Source organism: Phaenicophaeus curvirostris, chromosome 24, assembly GCF_032191515.1.
Source record: "Phaenicophaeus curvirostris isolate KB17595 chromosome 24, BPBGC_Pcur_1.0, whole genome shotgun sequence".
NCBI lineage: Eukaryota > Metazoa > Chordata > Aves > Cuculiformes > Cuculidae > Phaenicophaeus > Phaenicophaeus curvirostris.
In genome coordinates, this window is record NC_091415.1 from 446,880 (window position 1) to 467,609 (window position 20,730).

Below are 20,730 nucleotides of genomic sequence, written 5' to 3' on the forward strand. Positions count from 1 at the left end.
CCTTACCCTCCTCAGCCACAACAGTCAGAGTCACCGCGTTGCCCGCGTCCTTGATCAGCTGCACGATGCTGTCGTGCGAGAGCTCCATGATGGACTGTCCGTTCACTGCCGAGATGCGGTCTCCCACTTTCAGCTTCCCACACTGGTCAGCCGGGCTGCCATCTATAACTCGCCCGATCTTGTGAGGAATCACTAAGAAATCAAGAACAGACACAATGTTCACATCAGCAAAGTGTTACAGAGAGCCAGAATGGGCAAAGCCATCACAGAGAGGATGCTCCAAAGGGCAGGGCAGCACTGCTCGCATGAGGAAACCCTACAAATAGTGACAAAGGCTTCAGCTGAACGGAAACACCAACCCCTGACAGCACAGCCTCATCATGCACAAGGTGTTGTGCCTAAAGGAATACACGGGAAGAAAATCCAAAGCAACAGGGCCAGAAAGGACAGAAGAGGGATATGAAGGAATTTGACAAGAAGTAGAAGGAAAGACGACTGCTTTTCGTTACTTTCTCAGAGATGAAGACAGATGTGGGAACAGGCAGAACTGGAACGGCACAAGGAGGGAGGGATGCTCCACTCCAGCACAGTGCTTCGCCCGGTGCCTCTCCGGCAGCTCCCTCGCTCTCCCCACCAAAAGCCAGGCTGGTGCTTGGGGACAGATCTCGTTTTTTGGTTTGCTGACCTGAGTGTCAGCACCACAGATGGCACTGGGCAGCAGCGTAACACCACGGCGGCAGGAGAAGCCTACCAAAACCCAGGGCAAGAGAGCAGCTCACTGAGCTGCCTGCATGCTGACGTGGCCCTGGCAGCGCAGATTCGCGTTACATCAAAGCACATCAGTCAGCACGCTCTCCCATGCGTCTGCAACAGCCTCGCATTCATCCAGCTGCCTGAAGGCACAGCAAGATTGACTCCTCTCCTTCCCAAGTCCCTCATCAGGGCTCTTCTGCGCAGGCACCACTCTGTGGCTCGTTCCAAACACCTCTCCAGGCTGACCGCCGCATGTTTCAAGAATGCTCTTCTGGTAATTCACGTGAAAGCCTGTCCGCACCTCCAGAGCCTGGGCAGGTGTGGTGGATACCTGTCTCCCGTAGCTGCTGCTCTCCAGGGACCGGCTAGGGGAGGAACACCACGTGCCTGTTGGGATCATCAGCTGGCTTTTCAGAACCATGACAGCAAATCTGAAACACTTCCACAGCGTCATCAGCCACCCAAGATTAAAAAGCCATCAAGGATTGTTTTAATGAGCTAGCATGTGCAGAAGTTACCACGAAGGAACAGACATTGCTGCCTTCTAGCATTTACCATGAGTTTAAATTTTAATTACACTTCCCTTAATAGATTTTTGTTATGTAAACGCAAGAGCCAACTGTGCAGTGTAAAGCACTGCAGGGTTGTAGACTTGATTGCCAATTACTTGTTTTAAAACATCCTGACTTTAGAAGACGACAGTGACTCCACATTAAACTGTGGCACAGAAACGTTCCATGCAGCCGGGCCTGCACGTGCACCGGTGTCTTTTTCCCTGCCTCTTAGAAACAGCCTGGACCACAGGGCTTACATCTCCAGCACTGGGACTGGTTTCAGTTGCCACCTTCTTTCTGTTTTCATGTCAAATTATAAGGGACTTGCAGCAGATCCTTTGACAAAGATGTTGTCTGTGGTACAGTTATAACAGAAAGCCAATAAATCATAGAATAATTCTGTTTTCTCAATGTCTGACTGGCCAGACAAGCCATGCCCACTCCAACACCATCACCTGCACAGCAGCACGCACGGGAGGGTGACCGGGAAGCCGAGAGCAGCTCTGTGCGTGGACGACTGCCGCTGCGCCATCCCACTGTGCCAGGCGCTTCCAAAGCACTGTCTGTAGCATTCTTGGAAAGGCATCGGCTGAGCCAAGACTGCCTCACACTCTAAATATGGATCATCTGAATCCAGCAGAATGTTATTTAGACATGTTTTTATTCTGTGCTCCTGCTGGGTTTTATTGTGCAGTAAAATGAAGTGGAAAAACAGAAGGAAGTATCTGAGGCTCCATAAAAGAGAGAGATGTGTTGTAGTCCGGAGCCAGCTGGGGCAGTTTAAGGAGGGTGATGTGTACTAAGGAATGAAAAGAACCATGTAAGGACTTCAGGAGTTCTCTGCACCTTAACTCCAGTGCTATGGGAGAACACATGGAGACAGTTGTGATCTGAGGGCTCTCACAGATAACCCAAAGGGAATGAAACTCAGAAAGGTGATCCTGTTTGCCACCTCACACAAAAACTATTCATCAGCCTCTGCCTGGCCCTTTGAGGACAGTGGGAGCCGCAGCACGAGGGATACAAACATGCTCAATTGCGCTGAGCAGACCTGCTCTGGTGCAGAGGTCACGGATCCATCAGTGGAGCTGGACCCCAGGGCTTCCTGCGAGCAGCTTCTCCTTCGCTCACAATATTTGTGTTTATTTTTGCCCTTAGCCCCGGTTATTTCCCTGTTGATCACTACCACTGTGCCTGGAGCCAAGTCCATACATCAGAACTGTAATATTAGAGCATGCTACTTCTTGTCCTGGTGATGTCTCTCGACAAACACCCACATCTGCCTGACAGCAACAGCTTCATCCCTTGTTTCCACGTACTGTGCTCTCTGCTTTCTCAGATCTCCAAAAGAAGAAATTCTATCTGATTAGGTAATAGAAAGCCAAGGTTGGAACTGTAATTCCATTAAACCACCCGTGAATTAATGCTGGGCTGGGCAGTGCCAACACCACCAGAGCACAGCACTTACCACCAGGAGGAGGTTTGTTCTTCGAGGTGAGGATGACGAAGCCGAATCCTTCGTTCTCCTTCCGCTGCAGGCGAACATCATAGACCTCTGGGGGCTGCTGGTTTGCAACCTCTACCCGATTCAGTTGGGGAGAGCTGGTTTGTGTCAAGACAGGCTGCGAGTCCTCCTCTTCAGGTTGTTTTTCCCCTTGCAGGTAACAGACAAACAACAAATAAGGAAAACCCAATCCTGCCGTTTTACTAAGCAGCTACAGTAAACCCACGCGTCTTGGCATCAGAGACAGTGTGAGGAAACACTGCCTGCCTGGGAAAGTAAGGGCGAGTTTAACAGCAATACAGCTGGGATCAAACAGAGATCAGATGTAGGATGAAGCGCTCAGCGGCCCACAGTTCCACACAGGCGTGTTCAGTTACGCACGGAAAGGCCACGGCACACTGGTGTCACAGCCGAGCTGACTTGGCAGGGTGCACACAGACTTTGTCAGAGTGATCTGATGCCTTTTTATAGTAAAAATAACCCACTGTGGTTCTTCTGCATGCTACAAGCACAAGATCTACAGCAGAGATCCAGCTCCCAACTACACCAATTGCCATCTAAATGAGGAACAACTGTTTACGTGGAACAATGGAAATGTTTTTTGAAAGGCAGTTCAGACACTGAATTCAGACTTTCTTTTAGGAAATCTACAAAATCCTGGTTCTGAAACAGCCAGGAAGCTCAGGCTGCTCAGGTCTAGTGCAACAGCCCATGGGTTTCAGAGCAGCTTTAGTTGATCTGATTACAAAACCTATGTGTTCCCTTACCCAGACCTGCAGCACCTTCTCCAGACAGACAGACACACACGTACCACCAAAGAAGATCTTCCTCCGGACAGTGAGCAGCACCTGCCCATTCCGTGCAGCACTGGTCATCAAGTCCAGAACTTGCTTGTGTGACTTCCCTTTAACAGGGACTCCATCGATGCACATCAGCTCATCCGCAGCTCGAAGCCTGCCGTCCTTCTCTGCTGCTCCCAGCGGGATTATGGCTCCAATATAGATCTGTCGGCAGAGCAGAGGCAGGGGGCTTGAAGGGAGCTCAGGAGAACATGGAATGGCTGGGATCCAGGAGAATGCAGAGAGATGAGGGCTTTACAGAGGTATTTTTAAAGGTTTCTGACTGTTCAACGCCATCAGAAGCACAGCAGGAGCCATGTAACCAGCATAAGCTGACTTAGTGGGGCTCAAACCTGGGGGCTCAAAGAGGTCAGTAAACACACAAAGTGTGTGTGTGGGGGGATTTTACATTCTTATTTCCATCAATTCTGGAAGCGTTGCTGTTCTCCTGAGCGTATCCGCCAGTGTGTTAAGAAGCCCAACCTCTGACACAAGCACACACTGCGCACTTACCACACACACACAAACCATTTCTCAGACGTTACCGAAACAAAAGCCTCTGTCATTTATCCCACTTGTTTTACTTTTTTTACCAAGGCTCAGACAGCGATTGGGAGAGAAGGAAAAGCTTTTGAAAGAACTGAAATTTACTGCTGGAAAGCACAATTCCATGCTTGAAGGTTCCCAGTGCACAGTTCCTGGTGATCAGAAACTGAACTCAAACTGCTGCACTCCCCTCATCAGTTTTGTCTGCCACCACCTCAGAAAGTGAACAATGCAGCTAAAAGAACCACATGCTGTTTCATGGGCTAGAACCACACTGGGGTTAAATGAAAGATAAGGAATAATTATGCCAGTTGTTGTTAGAGGTGATCATCTGCACACAGAATTCACGACGTCAGCCTGATGCTTGCCAACGGCCACGGCTGTTATGGAAACAAAACACAGATGCTACACAGGGCAACAGAAGTGAGGGTGTTTTGTTATGCTCTTCCTTTTATTTAAATGTGTGTTCGGAAAACAATAAAACGGCTGGTGCTGGATCACAGCTGGGAATAGAAAGAAACATATTCTTTAACTGCGATCCAAAAGCAATCCCTGAGTGCCTACCCCAAGCACTCCTCCTGAGGGCTTGGCTGCTGCAGGAACTGCCTCGACACGGGGTATAGGAATCAGCACCTCTTCACAGAGGAAAACGTTTGCCTCTTTGGAAACTGAGGGCGGCTCCTACAGCCGCCGGTAGAGGAACGGGCTGCCCGGCAGGCTCCACACCGGCATTTGCCCCTGTGCCTCCAGCACTGCTATTCCCTGGCAATCAGCTTGCCAGCAGAGTCAGCTTAGTTCACCTGCACAGCTCGCAGGCTCAGGCCAGGAAACAAACTGCAGTGACCATGCAAAATCAGAGGGGAACCCCTGTCACTGACCGGTTAAGGCAAACCAGGTTCTAACTCATATCCTTCCTCCCAGGCACGCGTCAGAGCTATGCTTTGATGCTGGGTGCAATGCAAAACACCAACAATGTCCGTCTGCAGGAGGAATCAATAGGTCCGTAATAGGTTCTGCTTCAAGACTCTCATGAAACCCCTAAAGCATCACAATCTGTGCTTTCTGAGATGAGAGGGAAAGCCACAAGGCAAAGAAAAGCCTGAAGGAGAGCCTTGGAAAGGATGGGCTTGTGTCCCTGAGATGAAGCCACCAGAAACCATACTGACTGACAGAACAAACTGTGTTCTTAGAAGTCTGGCAGGAGAGGTGGGGGAAAAGGGGTGTGACAACCCCAAACCTTGCCTTGCTTCAGCGGGCTGCACTCAAAAGCAAAGCCTGATGGAGCTTTTTGCAGACACTTCCTTCCACTCATCTGCTCTGACGTGCACAGCACATCGAGCACTGCCGGGGCACGGTTGTGCCAAGACCACCACTGGGATCAGGTGGAGATGGGCAGAGGCCGAGCCCCAGCACTGGCCATTGAAGGGCTCCTGAGACAGAGCAACGACTACAGAAACACCAGCGGCATCACCAGCCTGAGAGAGGGAACTGCTGCCAAGGACAGGCTGCAGAGAACAGAGGGGGCACAGGAGCCTGGCAGGGTGAAGTCAGCCGCAAAGAGGGAAAAATGAAAGTAATTAGAGTCAATTCTTGATCTTTAAAAGGCTGCTACTGAATCCATGAATTCTGCTGCTACTGAACTGTTTAGGATGAGAAGAAAATGGGGATAACAAGTAGGAGTCATTCTAACAGCAAGGCTATACGATAACATGTAGGCAATCACAAACGGTTTCACTTACGGGCTGATCTGGTCCATCCCCTCCAAGCACTCGGAAGCCAAAGCCAGACTCTTGTTTTCGCAGGAAAACATCCAGATCTCTTGTGTTTGGAGCTACGACAAAGAAGCATTTCCAAACATGTAAGGAGCTATTGATTACTGAAAGATTCCTGTATGGATTACACATTTCCTGAAATGTTTTATCTATGGGAGGTTAACAGGAAAGCCACGGGAGCCATAAAGACAAATTCCTCTGTAACTGCGAATATCCAATTTGAATTTGATCTACTCACGTTTGTCCTCATACATAGTCTTGGACTTCAGGTAGACTTCAGAAGGGTCTGGTTTAGGAGAGCTGGGTCGTATGGCGGTGGGTGGAAACGGCATCGGCTGTGGGATGGGATCGCCGACAGCTTCCAGACTACCTGAACTGTCCTGCTTGTCCTTCTGGAACAGAACCCATCCCACAAAATCCAGATTACATCAAAAGCAGAGCTGACCTTGTGTGCTTGAGCACAAAGACAATGAGCACCAAGCAGGGCAAAACAAGGGAGCAGGGGAATAACGTTGCAACTCAGCGTTGCTTTTCCAGTGTGTGCGTCTGACCAGAATACTGGGATCTTCCCCACAGGCCTTGGGCTCCTCCTGGAGACCAGGCTTAGATCAGGGTTTGACTGGCTGGTGCTCAGCAACTGCAAAGCCAGCCAGGTCTGGTGAGTACCCACCCCGGGGTGGAGCAGGGTGTACCGGACCAGCCACGTTGAGAGAGGAGGCCGATTCCTTGGCAGGACCACGGATGTCCATGGCTCCACAGGCACTGCCTCCTGCCCACTGCCAAACCACATCCAAGCAGAAGTGTGGAGGTGTGCCCGATGCCCAGCTGAGGCTGCAGGCGCCCTGGTGGTGTTCCCAGTACTGAACAGAAGCAGCACACTGCGGTCATGCAAGGTGTTCAGAATTCAGTGCCTGCAATGCTCTTGCACGATCGAATAGCTGCAACACTCCAAGCAGGACACCAAACATCCCTGCCATCTCCCACCTTAATTTCCCATCCATTATGCACTGAAGTAACTCTAAATACTAATTCTGGGATGAAACCCAGCCTGGAAAACTGGGAGGCGGTAGCCTGTGTGTGTCTGTGCATGTTAAACAGCAGGAGCAGAACAGGCTTAGAAATGCCCTTTTACGAAGGCTGGAAGAACACCTCCCCCAAGGCGTCCAGCACTTTGACACTTGTGTGTTTATAGACACAAGAACTTGCCCTTTTAACTGAATTATTTTGCCACGCTGCTTAATGCCACTGAACATCGACTGCTCCATGGGAAGCTGCTGCTGCACGTGTGCTGGGACGCTAGTTCCCAAGTCCTGAATAGTTTTAAGGAGCCTGTGCAGAGGGTGCTGACGTGGTGTTGCATCCTCGAGCTGCAGGCTCTCGTTCATCAGTGTGGGCAGCGGGGTACTTGTGGGGAATGGAACCCCAAGCTTTACCGAGTGCAGCCTGATCCACATGCACCGAACTTGTGTGCTCATGTTATCTCACTGCTGGGATACAACCTCAGAGCAAAGACTGAAAAGGAAGCTACATCTCAGCAACAGGGTTTTCCTAAAATAAAGGAGTTTGTTCTGCACAGAAAGCATTTTTAAAGGCTCAGCTCTGCTCACCAACATGCCTAGCTGATAAAAGCAGTGCTCCTGACAGAGGATGCTCTGCTATCAGCATTACCTACTCAGAGGGTGTTTTATGAAGCCCAAGGACTCTCCACTGAGCTAATATATCTATTAAAGATACCCCAACAGAGCAAACTTCCAAGAATAATGAGCAGCTACATGGAGCCTTCTCAAGAATGAGGGCTCAAAGATAAGCAAGCATTTGAAGAAGGGAGTACCAACCAGCCTGTTAATTCTACATGAGGACTGAGAAGCATTGGAGTATCATACACCTCCTTTAGAAATCCCATTTCACTTTAACAGTGGTAATCAGCAATGAAAAACGAAAGGTGCTGCGTTTCGTGTCCCTCGTACAGGGTATGCTGACAGCAGTTACTTCAGACAGTAAATCTCTGCCTGCTAAGTAGATGTGGTTTTGTAAAACTCCCTTGCAGATCTCCCCAGGACCACAACCCAGAGAAGAAGAGATTCCAAAGGCAGTCAGAGTGTGCACACAGACAGCGATTTCAGTATAGTGCAAAGAAAGGAAGCAGTGATAGAACTTCAGTGGCAACACCACGACAAACCCACAACACTGCACCTATTACCACACATGGCCCCTGCTGCATTCTGAACCCCTCAGCAGCACGAGAGGTGTCCATCACCTCTGGTAGACAACCCCAAAACCTCAAGGGAACCTTTAGCACTACACAGTCTGTACTTATGAGTCTGGTTTGCAACCAAACCCCCAAATATTCTCCATCAGAAGCATTCCAATGCATTGCTCATACTCACCCCTTTGGTGGTTTTAGTAGGCGAGGCCGGAGCTGAGGAAAACACAAGGTAGAGAGCAATGTCAGTGTTACAGCAATACAATCACATCCTGAGCTGGACATAACTGCTTATTCGCTCTTTGAAAAGGCAAAGCGCACGTGCAGTTGAGCAAAGCCACCACTTCAGAGACATCTCGGATTAGAAATGCTCACTGCACAACAATGAAAATCCCCTGTTCCCGTTTGCCAGGCCCCGGTGACCCAAACGACACATCAGTCACTGATTTGTCCAGCGGAATTTTGCTTACTGCTCAAGAATGACTTCCCCAGGTGATTAAGGAGTAGCAGTGTTTATACAGAGAGACCTGGGTGTTTTTGAAAGTGTCAAAGGCTGAAGTGACACTCAGAGCTACAATGAATGTTTAAAGGGACTCCAAACAGCCAAGTGTTGTTTCAAAATTCATTCAGCTCCTTCTACAGGATTTACCAGTTGGCTTTTGGGGAACACATTCTGGTCTGTGTGTGACAGTCAATGGAGAGGTATAAACATGCAAATGCAAAAATGAGCATTTCTTGGTAATTCCAGTGACCGGCTCCACCCCACTGCTAATCCTTCTTCCCATCTCCTGGAATTGCCTGCCCTTTGTGGCTACAGCTACCGGAACACATTTGAAGAGCCTCAGAAACTCTGTCCATCACACACTCTTTGTTATGGTAGAAAGTGCATTTCTGCTTTATTGCTGCTCAGGTGACATGCTCTCACCCTGAATACTTGGCGTATAAATTAAACGCGGAGCATAATGGCTCACAGGCGTAAAGAGCTGCTACTTAACTGTCAAGACTGGATATGATTTGGACATCACACTAAAAAGGGTCTTTTAAAAAGCACATAACCATAAATGACAGCTGTGAATTCCCATGCGTACCTCCGCGTAAGATAAGCAGCGGCACCTCTGCTCCCACGGGGAACTGCTTCAGTACCTCCACCACCTGCAGGTGCGTCAAGCTCTGCACATTCTGATGGCAAATCTCCTTGATCACATCCCCCTTCTGCAGGCCTTGGCACCACTGGCTGTCTAAGATCATCTTCACCTTCTGTCCCGTAGGGCTGTCTGCAATGGCAAACCCAAAGCCTTTTGGCCCTTTGACCAGCGGAATGGTGACCAGCTCTGGCTGAGAACTCCCTGAAGACGCAAGAGAGACCCTCTGCTCAGTTGTGTCCATGGAAGGGCCGTTCAAACGACCGTTGACCAGCAAAGGGCCCATTTTTCCATTCTGGTCCAACACAACTGCTCCAGCTATTAAGTCCTGGCCGGTGACACAAACATCTCCCTTGGTCCCGGGTGGTCCATTGATGATGGGTGTAGCCGTCACGATATCTACCACGGGGTCTTCACTGTCATCAGGAAGAGGATAGCCACGACACAAGGTCATGTTCACGTACTGATTGACAGGAACTAGCTGGAACATCTGGACAACATCTGCATGAGTATGGCCAAGGACACAGCTTCCATTTATGTCTACAATGACATCCCCTGTTACAGAAGAAAGTTCAACAGCGTCAAAACCAGAAAGAAAACCATCCACACCCTGTCCTGCATTCGGGACTGCAGGAAACCACTGGGCAGTCTTCAGAACCGATACTGGGTGGTGGATGGGCTGTTACCTCTTGGCTGTCAAAAACATAGAGGATTTCCTCTTTGCGTTTATTCCATTTCATCTCTGACCAGGGTATGCTAAATATATAAAGTTTAATCTGCAGCAGATTTACAAAATGATACCGTACAGCCCCCGGAGATGCACGCACGCTGCTGCAAGCAGATGTCCTCGACTTTAATTCACGTTGTATGGCACCCTAACTCAATCCAGTATAAATCGGATTTTTGGGGGGGTCCGGTGTTTATTTTAGGACCAGCTGAACTTAAGCTGGGATTGCACCCACACATATTACTCTTACACTGCTGCCACACGTGGTTAAGTGTGAGTTTTCAGAACGAAGGAGGACTGGGGTTCAGATCCTGAAACCTTGTTTCATAATTCGCATCTGTTTGATTGTGAAACCTTGTGTGTGTGACACAGGACTCCCAGCAAGCAAAGTGTCTTAGCACCTAAATGACTGGGCAGTGGTAAAGCAATAACTGTGCTGTCACGTGAGCTACAACAGGAACAGACATCCTCTTCTCATCCAGATGCGTGTGTGCAATCACAGCACTGCACTGCACTGCAGGGTCGCCTTTGTTTTTACAGGGAGGAAGAGGAACCGCATGCCAACAGGATGCCAACATCAAGTCCAACCATAAACTTCACACTGCCAATTCCACCACTAAACCACGTCCCCAAGTGCCACATGCTAAAAGCTACATGGCTTTTAAATCCCTCCAGGGATGGGGACTCTATCACTTCCCTGGGCAGCCTCTGCCAGCATTTGACAACCCTTGTGGAGAAGGAATATTCTCTACTATCCAACCTAAACCTCCCCTGGCACACCCTGAGGCCACTTCCTCTCATCCCATTGATCATTACTTGGGAGAGAACATCAGAAGGAAATGGAAGTTCAGAGATACAATGCTTTACCTGGAGCAATTCTCCCATCTTGGGCAGCAGGTCCGTCTTTTAACACATTCTTCACCTGCAGAAACTCATCAGGCCTGTCCCCTCCGATGATCGTAAAGCCAAATCCCATGGTGCTTTTTTTCAGCGACGTCCGTATGAGTGCTCCTGTCAGCTGGGATGGATCTCTAGTGAAGACAGACTTCTCTGGTCCTTTTGGATTATGGAACAGAGAGAAACCAGGGTTAGTTTTGATCAGGTTTCTGTTTGTTTGGTAGGGTGTCAAGGTGTCAAAGTTTAACAATGTGTTTGATTAACACTAGTTAACCTCTGCAGCACTGTTAGGCAGCAAAGCAAACAGGGTACTGGCAATGCTCTGCTCAGCTGAGTTACGTGAATGGCAGAGCTAAGAGTTTGTTCGAGTAGTACGGATTGCAAGAGAACTGGAGTAAAGCTCCCACCTGTGACTCCCCACTTTGCACTCTAACCCTTCAATACCAAGCTTAAAGTGGATCAAAAGCATAAAAATTCAAGGTGTGGTTTTACTGCACCTTCCAACTCGCACTTCCAGCCCTCCATGTATCCCAAATCTGTTTAAGACAGCCAGCTTCAGAATGAGCACAGAGATTTTAAAGTGATCTTAGTGTCTCAGCTCTATTTTAACATTTAAAAAAAATCATTCATAAAGCCATACAGATTTGGGAGGGTGACATCACAAGGGCCAGCAGAAAGAAAAGGCCTTGAGGAATTCCCACACTGGCTACTGATGATGGGCGCTCACAGATAAGGGTAACAGTGACAGGAACGTGGTATGCAGTGGTACCTGATTTTGAAGAGCCCCCATCCATCTGCCCCAGCTGTTTCTTCCTCTTGGCTTCCAACACTGGGTTTTCAAACTGCGTTTTCTGGTTAATGTGACTGCAGAGACACAACAGGCAGGTCAGGGCTTCAGTAGAAAGTGTTCTGCCTGTTTCGCAGAACTGACAACCACAAAAGATATGCTACAAGTGCTGTTTTCTGTTATCTCAGATTAATGCTCCAGAAGATAAACTATTGTCACCAACACTGAAAGCATTTTTGCTCTTTCAACAGCTTGATTCACTTTAAGTGCCCACACAGCTTCTGTCATTATTAGGGTAGAGGTGTGCCTGTGCAGCATCTTTCCAGGAGGTTATAAGAGATCAGAACTGAGAAAATCTGCTCAACTTATAATCATTCAAATAATTAGCACTTACTCAACGTAATACGTTCCATATTGAGGGTCTTCTATTTTCTCCCACCCATAAGGAAGCTCTGCAATCAAAAAGAACAAAACCCCCCATTACAGCGGAAAACTCTCTGCAAATGTCAGAGTTCTGATGAAGGAATGAGGACAGATTACAGACTCATGGAAAGTATGAGGAAATACAGCTTCTTTTTCCTTCCCTTCATTTGCTGGAGGCTGACCCTTCTGGTGACAGATAACAGCCTGTTCCAGGGAACGTGAAGCCCTGTAACTCTCACTCTTCGTGCCACCGATGAGGAGACTTGTATCCAACAAAACCACATCACTTTAAACATACAATAAACTTAAAGACAAGATACAAACTAACCTATTTAGAGAGGAAGAACCTATAAAGGGGAAGAAAAATACGTTATTTGAAATTAATCTAATTATAAATTATTAATGTGATTTGATAGTTGTTGACTTTTTAAACTATAAAACATTAATTTAGTTGCACTGCTTCGGCCCCCAGCGACACCACCAGAGATAGTTTGCAAAACCAACCACCTCCGCTCCTCTTGCCCTTTCTGTTTATGACCACCTGGCAGAAGTCCTGCCACCATATCCATTCTCTTAATGAGATTGCCATTTTTCAAACCATTTCAGTTCTCAGTCAGCCCAAGAATCCCTCAGGCAGGACTGTAACAGCCACACATGATGTCAAGAAGGAGCCCACCACAGCAGGCTGCTTCACCCCGGTGTTTGCAACACCACGAGACTGGGCTGGTGTTCAGGTCTGGCTGCACCACATCCCGCACAGGACGCCTGGCTGGCCAAGACAATGAGATGCAGCACTGTGCCGCTGCAGCCTGGCTGTGCCTGCAGCCACAGGGAGCTTCTGACACTGGGGCTTGGGCTGCCTTGGACATCCCTGCATTAGGGCTCTAAGGTAAAAAAATCCCATTTGATAAAGGTACTGAAAGTTACAATGTAAAAGCTCCTTTTTATGGCAGATTCAGAACCTGGTGAGACAGTGTCCAGCAGCACATCATTACTGAATGAAGGTGGTAAGTGGTTAACACAGAGCTCCAATTATTCCAGCGTTTCTGTTCTCAACTATGGGAATTTAAATATCGGGACAATGGGTACAGTTAGGAAGACAGACATTTGAACGATAAAATTGCTGTGTAATCTTGTCAGGGGCTGCCCTGAGTTTGACAGTAACAGGAATTTTCCTAGCACATGACAGCATGTTCCCAATTATTAACACCAGCATCACTCCACAGGGTTTGACAGAAGACCCAGTGGGTCTATTCATTTAAGTGCTGTTCACTTGGATATCCTGCATGTCCCTGTTTAAAGCGCTCTTTTCATCCCGTGGCGAGCTGCACATATGTTTAATAGGCAGCAGTGCACGGCCACGGCTCCAGCTGGCTCCATTATGAATACATGATTGTCAGGCTGGGCAGTTTCAGAAGACGACAGGCTCTCGAGTCTGCCTCAGCCTCTGTAGTATCAGGCCTTTGCTGAAGACAGACCTACATGGTGCTCTTTCCTAGCTGACTAAACTGCATGTCGCTGTGGGAAAGGGTTGCAGGAATTGTCTTAGGCCAATCGTGAGCCTGACCTGTAAGGCTTCAAGCGACAGCGGGAGCAATTGGAGGGAGTCAGATGTTTCCCGCTGCTTACACATTCAAGTACTGTATTGCCACATGCACTAGGTGTCATTAGCAGCAGGTATTGTGCTGTGTCTTCTTTGTTATCCCTGTATTCTAACACTCAAGGACCTCTCCCTCCTGCCACACTCCACCTGCACAATTCCAGTGAGGTCATCACTAACATGTACAGCTTTCTCCATAGCAATGGCAGTTAGTGGAACAAAATATCTCGTTCTCGGCTCAGGAATGCAGATGAAGCCACATTTCAGCCAGATCCTACTACTCCAGGGAAAACACAGTACGGACTTTCCCAGTGTTATGTAAACTCCTATTGCCTCCAAACCAGGGACACTTGGCACTGCACTGCCTGCTCCAGAGTCTTGTGTGTCAGGAAAAAGCTTCCACCACAGCAGTAATGGATCGCACCCCGCTGTGATCAACTCAGGCTTCTGTCAGCCACAGGTGACAAATGAATTCTGAACATCTCACCTCCATCTTCACAGTCCTCTGGAGCTTTGGCTTTCTTACAGAGTCGTGGATCAAGCCACGTGGTTGTCTTGGTGTTGTGGCTGTGGAGCAGGACACATCCCATTAGAAGAGAACTCCCTTAGATTCATAAACCTTTGCTTTACTTTAACTTTTTAATATTTACTGCCACGAGCAAGCTGTGGCCTTTAGATAAGGTAACCTTTATTTGTGCCTCATTCACATCATAACATGCTAAAAAAAGGCAGCAGTGATGCTCAGAGGTAGGAGTGCAAAGGAGACTCCCTAGGGCAGATGTGAAATGCGAGAGGGACAAACACTCGCCCCTGTTCCTGAGAGTGCATGTGGAAATACCAGCTGCTTCTACCAGAAAGGAAAACATTTTTAGCCTCTTTTCATGCTTAACTCAGTAATGTTTTTGTTTCCTTTAGAAACCAATAAATACTGCCGTTTCACACATGCATATATGAGCTGCTTTCGTACTCTGAGCTTTAATCTGCACTATTTGTACTTTTAAGCAGGCGTTCCCAGCCACAGCACACAAGCAGCAGAGAAAGAAAAACCAACCCCCGGATTTCAGAGGGATTTGATGTAGTGACCATTTATATGATGTTACACCTCACCCAGCAGTACCCACCCAGCTCTGCCTTTTGCAAGATTCAAAACTTGTGCTATAAACCAACTGACTTTGCACACGGAGCCAGGAGGCTTTCCTGTGCCAAGTGTGCAGCACAGGTGCTGATCCGTAAGAAGTGAAAGGGTAGGGATATATTACACCTCATACAGAAGAGAAGCTGTCAGAGCAGAGGAGGAGATGCGTAAGAGCACAGGCAGCGCCCCAGCCTGCAGCCCAGCAGCCCTCCTCCCCCCTCTCCGGGGCACAGCCCCTTCCGCGCTGCCGCTCTACTCACTCAATGAAGTAGATCATGCCCGTGTCGGTGTAGGCCATCTCCCAGTTCTTGGGCAGCGGTTCTAGGGTTTCATCCCGCGACAAGTAGTTTCTGAAGTCCATGGCGCTGCTTGTCTGGTTGTAGCTGGGAACAGTTTTCATCCAATCAGGAGAATCTGAATGTTTTTCTTTGTTTTCTGCAGTTGTTCAGGGAAAGCGTTACTGTTTGTCAGCTGTTTGTGTTGTTTCTCACCAAGAACCACCCTCTCAGTCTGGCTATGAGCGGATGTCAAACATGTCTCTGTGTGATGTGCATTTTTCCACTTTTTTTTTTCCAGCTCTGAACTTTGCAAAGCTGACATGAAAACACTGAACTCTGCTCTTCCCCTGCCAAACAGAATTAACCTCGCATTATGTGTCTGAGCCCACGCTGAAAAAACAGCGCTGGCACAAATCCAACTCAACTACACTTTGCTGCCATTTCTGCAGAGAATGGTGTTTGTAATGCCATCAACCCCCGCCCCAAATCCTACTAATAGTCCTCAAAGCACCAGAATAAAACATAGAGAAGACTCACACGGACCAAAACACAAACACCACCCTCCCGCAAGCCAAAACAAGACAAAGCTCCCCCAAAATCCCTGTAGAAAGCTTTAAGCACAAGACTCCACCCTCTGGTCCTGAGGTTACGCTCAGTATCTTCCGCCCCACAAGGGTGTCCTCGCCCTCCACCTCCTCAGCAGCCAGTGTCACGGTGCTGCCAGTCCCGAAGCGCGCAAGGTCCGGGCTGCTCTGTCCTGAACACCCACACCGAGGATCCTGTTGCAGACGCAACAGGACAGCTTCCGACCAGTTCCCCATCTCGAGCTGAGTAACCGCAGCAGCGAAAGGAAAAGAGCATCCAACCAACCTTTGCAAGGTCTGACCGGACTCTGCTTTACTTTCCTCGCCAAACCCCCCTCTCCAGGCTGCTCCAGGCTGTGCGACAGTCGCCTTCGTTAAAAGCGCCTGAACACTTCACAGCCCGAGCCAGTGCTGCTGGTAGCACCCACACCTCCCACGCCCAGACTCAGATACCTCCTCCATTAACCAGTACCGCTCACAGGGTATGATCTGCACTCTGCAGGGACTCTGTTATTGGACAAGCAGCTGAGTTTCACCCCTCCTCATGCGATGGCCCAGTATCCAGCACTCCGTGTTCTCTACCGAGCAGTGCACTTATGATGCAATTGCACAGCTGGCCGGGAGAACAGCTGGTTCTTCTTAAAACATCATTTCAAAAGCAAGTAAAAACACCCGTTTGAACAGCAAACCGCCTTAAACATTACCAAAATTAAGGAAGCGGTTCAGGCAAGTGTGAATGTTACCCACTTCTTTCCCATTCATACTTGAGGGAATACTTAAGGGAATTCCTCCCCTCATCCACCAACCTGTCCCTCCGCTGCCATTAACGGCTTCCTTCTCCTCCTCTTCCTCCTCTTCAGGCAGAGAACTCTCGATCCGCTGCATTTTGCTGACAGACGTGGTTCTTTTCCTCTGTGATTCAGTATCAAAATCATTGTCAAACAGAACTTGATCCACTGGGTCGGGCTGGAAGGGGCTGGGCTCTGCTGGAGGCTTTGGAGTGCCGTAAAAATTACCTGGCGACAAGACAGAAACACACATCACCAAAGCACTGGTAGCGAACATCTTATTGCCTGTGTAATACGTTTTTGGTGAAAGACCTGACCTGTAACTTCCCTTCTTAAAGAAGACACCAGCACTGTCAGAACCCAATCAACAGTCACAACCTGTTTATTCCTACACTGCCTTTTTGCCGGTGATGCCGTTGGGGATCAGAAAATAAAAGGTTTAATTTAACTAAACATTTCTATCTTGCCATGTGTTTTCAAAGGAAAAGATGGATTTATTTCCTTGCCTGGAATTCTCTAATGTTCTATAAAGAGATGGGGGACCAGCTCAAGAGAAGCAGAACAGTGAAAATCAATTGCTCATACTTTGATTAATAGAGCGACTGGCAGCAACAGGAACTGGAATCAAAAAGCAAATTAATATTGTGCAGAAAGTATCTGTTTACATAAAAACAGTTACAAAAAACTGATTTTAGAACTACGGCCTTACAGTTTTCTGCCATCAATGCATGTGCTGAACAAAGCTGTTAACACTGCTTCATCCAAACATGACCCGTACTTGGGAAAAGGAATAGTTTTGTACTTCAAAATTTTAAACTAAAACCCAAAGGCCAGGAATCATATGTTGTTTTCTGGAAAAGAATTCCAGCAACTGACCTCTCTCCTGACTGCTCATATGATTGTTATTAGGGAATTGAGCACACATCAAGACAGCTTCCCAGAGTCCCTGCTGGGGTGACACTCGGGGGCTGGGTATGGTTTTGACCACAGGAAAAAGACAAATAAGAAATCCTCCAACAATGTCTGTGAGGGTGAGGCTTGGCAGGGATGGTTGAAGGGAGGGCAGAAGTGCTGGTATGGCCTCAGCTTGCTTAGATTTGCAGAGACAAAAGCTGGCTGTGATTTAGTTGACTCCAAGCACAATAATAAAGTTGAAAATATCTCAACAGTTCCTATTTTGGGTTTTACAAACTTGCACACAAAAAGCAAGGCAAAGCATTTGCCGTGTGTTCTGTTCATGGTGTCAGAGCAAGTGCCTCAATAGCAAAAAGCAGCAGATGCCAGGCAATCAGTACAAACCCATCTGCAAACGGGGCTGCGGGACACCCAACGCTGAACCAGTCTGGCTGCTATCGCCTCCGCTCATGCCAGACAAGGACAGGGTTTCATCTGTCCCCCCGCCCCGGAGCACAGGGATGGGAGGCACCTCACAGTCACCTCTGACTGTCATCAAACCCCTCAAAGCAAAACAAAAGCCCGTGATGTGATGGCAGTTCTGCAGCTCCTCTGGGTGACCGGTTCCTGATGGTTCACTGCCTTCATTACCACGTTCTTCCCCATCACATTTAACAAAACTGACATGGCTACAGATTCAGACAATCTGGTCCAACGCTCTTCAATTTTTCATTGCCAAATGCTTTTTTCCCCCCTGCTGTATCAGACTACCCCTTGCCTTCTGTCCTTTCGATGTGCGCCTCTGTGAAAAACAGGGCTCTGCTCTCAAACGCCTAAACAAAATGGACTATAAATTCCATTAAACAAAACTCTACCAGGCACAAACATTTTCATCCTTCCTCAAATGCTTCCTCAAAAACACAACAGGGAAAATCACTGGGTGGGGTCAAGGCTGGTTCGAAGGACAACTGGTGATTTACCAGAGAGCTCCAGCACAAGACTCAGCTCCTCTTCGCAGGAACTTCAAAGACAGGTTTAATATTGCTGCTCCCATCAAAGGGCAGGGGAAGCAGCACCTCCTGGGTACAGGGAGCTGTACTGACACTGGACCCAAGACCCGAGTCCTTGTCCCATTCCATTTATGCCATCGACGTACCGTCATATGTTCCACTTTCCAGCAGGGCTCCACTTTCTTCCAGCGCTTTAAACTGCTCAACAGGAATGAAATTATAGTCTACCCCGGGGACCTCCCCATCCCTGGGAGCCCTCGTAGTGCCTGAAAAGACAGAGAAAAGACTCTCGTAAGACACCCAAGTGCTGTCTGCTGTACCAAAGCAACACATTTTTGAATTTTTATACAGTGATGAGAGTCAGAACACTGCTGAGCAAGTGAACAACCCAGCAGACAAACTCGGCCCACAAACTACACAGGAACGACAGCTATAGTATTGAGGAAGAAGAAAAAGAGCTGGGTGAGATGGTAATTAGAGAATTCTTTCTTATGCTCAGTGAACTGAACACTTACCCAGTGGAAGCTGATGTCTGTCCAGGCCCTTGCAGCCTGGGATTCTGGGGAGCTGCTGGAGAGCTGCAGTGCTCTAAGGGGCTGCTCCTCCCTGCTGCTCCCATCAGCACCAGCTCACTGATTTGCAGTAAGGTCAGCGTGACTATGCACATTTGATTTTTGGCCACCAAATCTGGGAATAAACCATATTTTTTTCCCTTACAATATAGAGTGTAACTCATCTGCACCCCAAGCTCCAGCTACAAGTAAGCTTCGCCAGAGTAATCAGTAAATTGCTGTGTTACTGTAGAAGTTTTCAAAGTGTTCTGTTTATAAGCGCGGGCCTCCTGTAGTTATAACAGCTTAATTAAAGCTCTCCTGGAAAGGACTACATTGACTCATTGCAGCCTTTACCCTAACACACGTCAATTTTTTCAGGCAACAGCATGAACAAGAGCTGTCAGTAAACAAACCGCCTGCCCCTGTTATTAAGAAAGTCAGAAACTCCCAGGCACGCATGGCATGATAATAACGTTAAATTGAGAGTAGAATTCCTGTTGTGACAAAAACATTAACTACAAACTTGTAAGTTCTCAGTGCAGTGAATATTCAGATACAATCACTGATGAGCCTTATTTATCAATGAGCCTTTGGGACATAGTAACAGATGACCTCGTGATAATTAAGGAATTAAATGGCACTGGAGGATGAGAAGCAATGACAGGATATTTGGCAGCTGTCAGAGACTCCTGGACCTTGAACAGTCCCTTCACAAGCCTCCACTGGTGGGAGCCGTCACCTTTAGGCACCACGCTAACAGCGAGTCACCACCAGCGCTGGGCAGACCGAGAGACGCCAGAGGATGCTTGGAGCAGAAAGGCCGGCACAGCTGATGAGACGGGTCATGTGCATTCCCTGACTGATAGGCTCTTGCTCTGGTACTGAACTTGATCCATGCACTGTTTCTTCCTATTCTTCTTGCTCTCTCTTTCTTGTACCGCTTTCCCAGGATGAGTGAACAACAGTTCCCCTGCACCATCCTGTGAGGGCGGAGAGGCCCTGGCCCAGGCTGCCCAGAGAAGCCTGGCCTGCTGCCCCATCCCTGGAGGGGTTCAAGGCCAGGCTGGATGGGGCTTGGAGCCCCTGATCCAGTGGGAGGTGTCCCTGCCCGTGGCAGGGGTGGAACTGGATGGGCTTTGAGGTCCCTTCCAACCCAAATCATTCCATGATTCTATGAGTTTTTGATGAATGAAACACAGATATTCCTGAAATGCTCTGAGATGTGAATTCGAAAGTCGTTGCTGTTTTGTCAGTCCATACTGGCCATGCCTTTCCATGGCAACACAAGACATGAATCTGTCTTAGCAAAGCCATTTAGAGAAGTTCTGCTGCAAGGTGAAACTATAAACCAGACCAGGAGAGAAGGCATTCAAAGCTCTCAAATTCTGTGGTGGTTATTTGGAACAGATCGAATGAGGCTGATCTTTACATACTTACAAGGGATGGTTCTCAAGTAGAGGTTGTCTCTGATCACTTGCTGGAGTTTATGGTCTATCGAGCCCTTCTGGAACTGAAGGCTCAAGTAGTGGCGCAGGTCTTTGTTGATGACTTTTCCTGAAAAAACAACAAACAGGAATAACTTGTAAATATTTAGCAGGATCTCACAATAGGAAGGGCATTTCATGGCTATAAACATCACAAAGAAGAAAGCAGCAGAAAGAGCTGCGTTGTTTTAAATGCAACAACCTAAACGGAAAATCCACTCTGCTGCAGTAAATTGGCACGGTGACGTTTGGCACA

The 20,730-nt window shown here is 48.1% G+C and overlaps 1 protein-coding gene across 5 annotated transcripts in view; it reads right to left on the reverse strand.

Moving 5' to 3' along the window:
* Positions 1-20,730, reverse strand: part of MAGI3 (membrane associated guanylate kinase, WW and PDZ domain containing 3) — a 52,312-nt gene that overhangs the window by 7,779 nt on the left and 23,803 nt on the right. For 4 of the 5 annotated variants that reach the window (XM_069875927.1, XM_069875929.1, XM_069875931.1 and 1 more), the window contains exons 2-16: positions 20,428-20,544; positions 18,583-18,702; positions 16,551-16,760; positions 15,143-15,317; positions 14,235-14,314; positions 12,119-12,176; positions 11,707-11,801; positions 10,908-11,096; positions 9,260-9,868; positions 8,356-8,387; positions 6,207-6,360; positions 5,936-6,027; positions 3,623-3,815; positions 2,776-2,961; positions 7-192 (exon numbers count right to left, since the gene is read on the reverse strand). In XM_069875927.1, coding sequence (XP_069732028.1) covers positions 7-192; positions 2,776-2,961; positions 3,623-3,815; positions 5,936-6,027; positions 6,207-6,360; positions 8,356-8,387; positions 9,260-9,868; positions 10,908-11,096; positions 11,707-11,801; positions 12,119-12,176; positions 14,235-14,314; positions 15,143-15,317; positions 16,551-16,760; positions 18,583-18,702; positions 20,428-20,544 — 2,496 coding nt within the window. The remainder of the gene's footprint in view (positions 1-6; positions 193-2,775; positions 2,962-3,622; positions 3,816-5,935; positions 6,028-6,206; positions 6,361-8,355; positions 8,388-9,259; positions 9,869-10,907; positions 11,097-11,706; positions 11,802-12,118; positions 12,177-14,234; positions 14,315-15,142; positions 15,318-16,550; positions 16,761-18,582; positions 18,703-20,427; positions 20,545-20,730) is intronic. The other variant, XM_069875928.1, reaches the window with a different exon arrangement.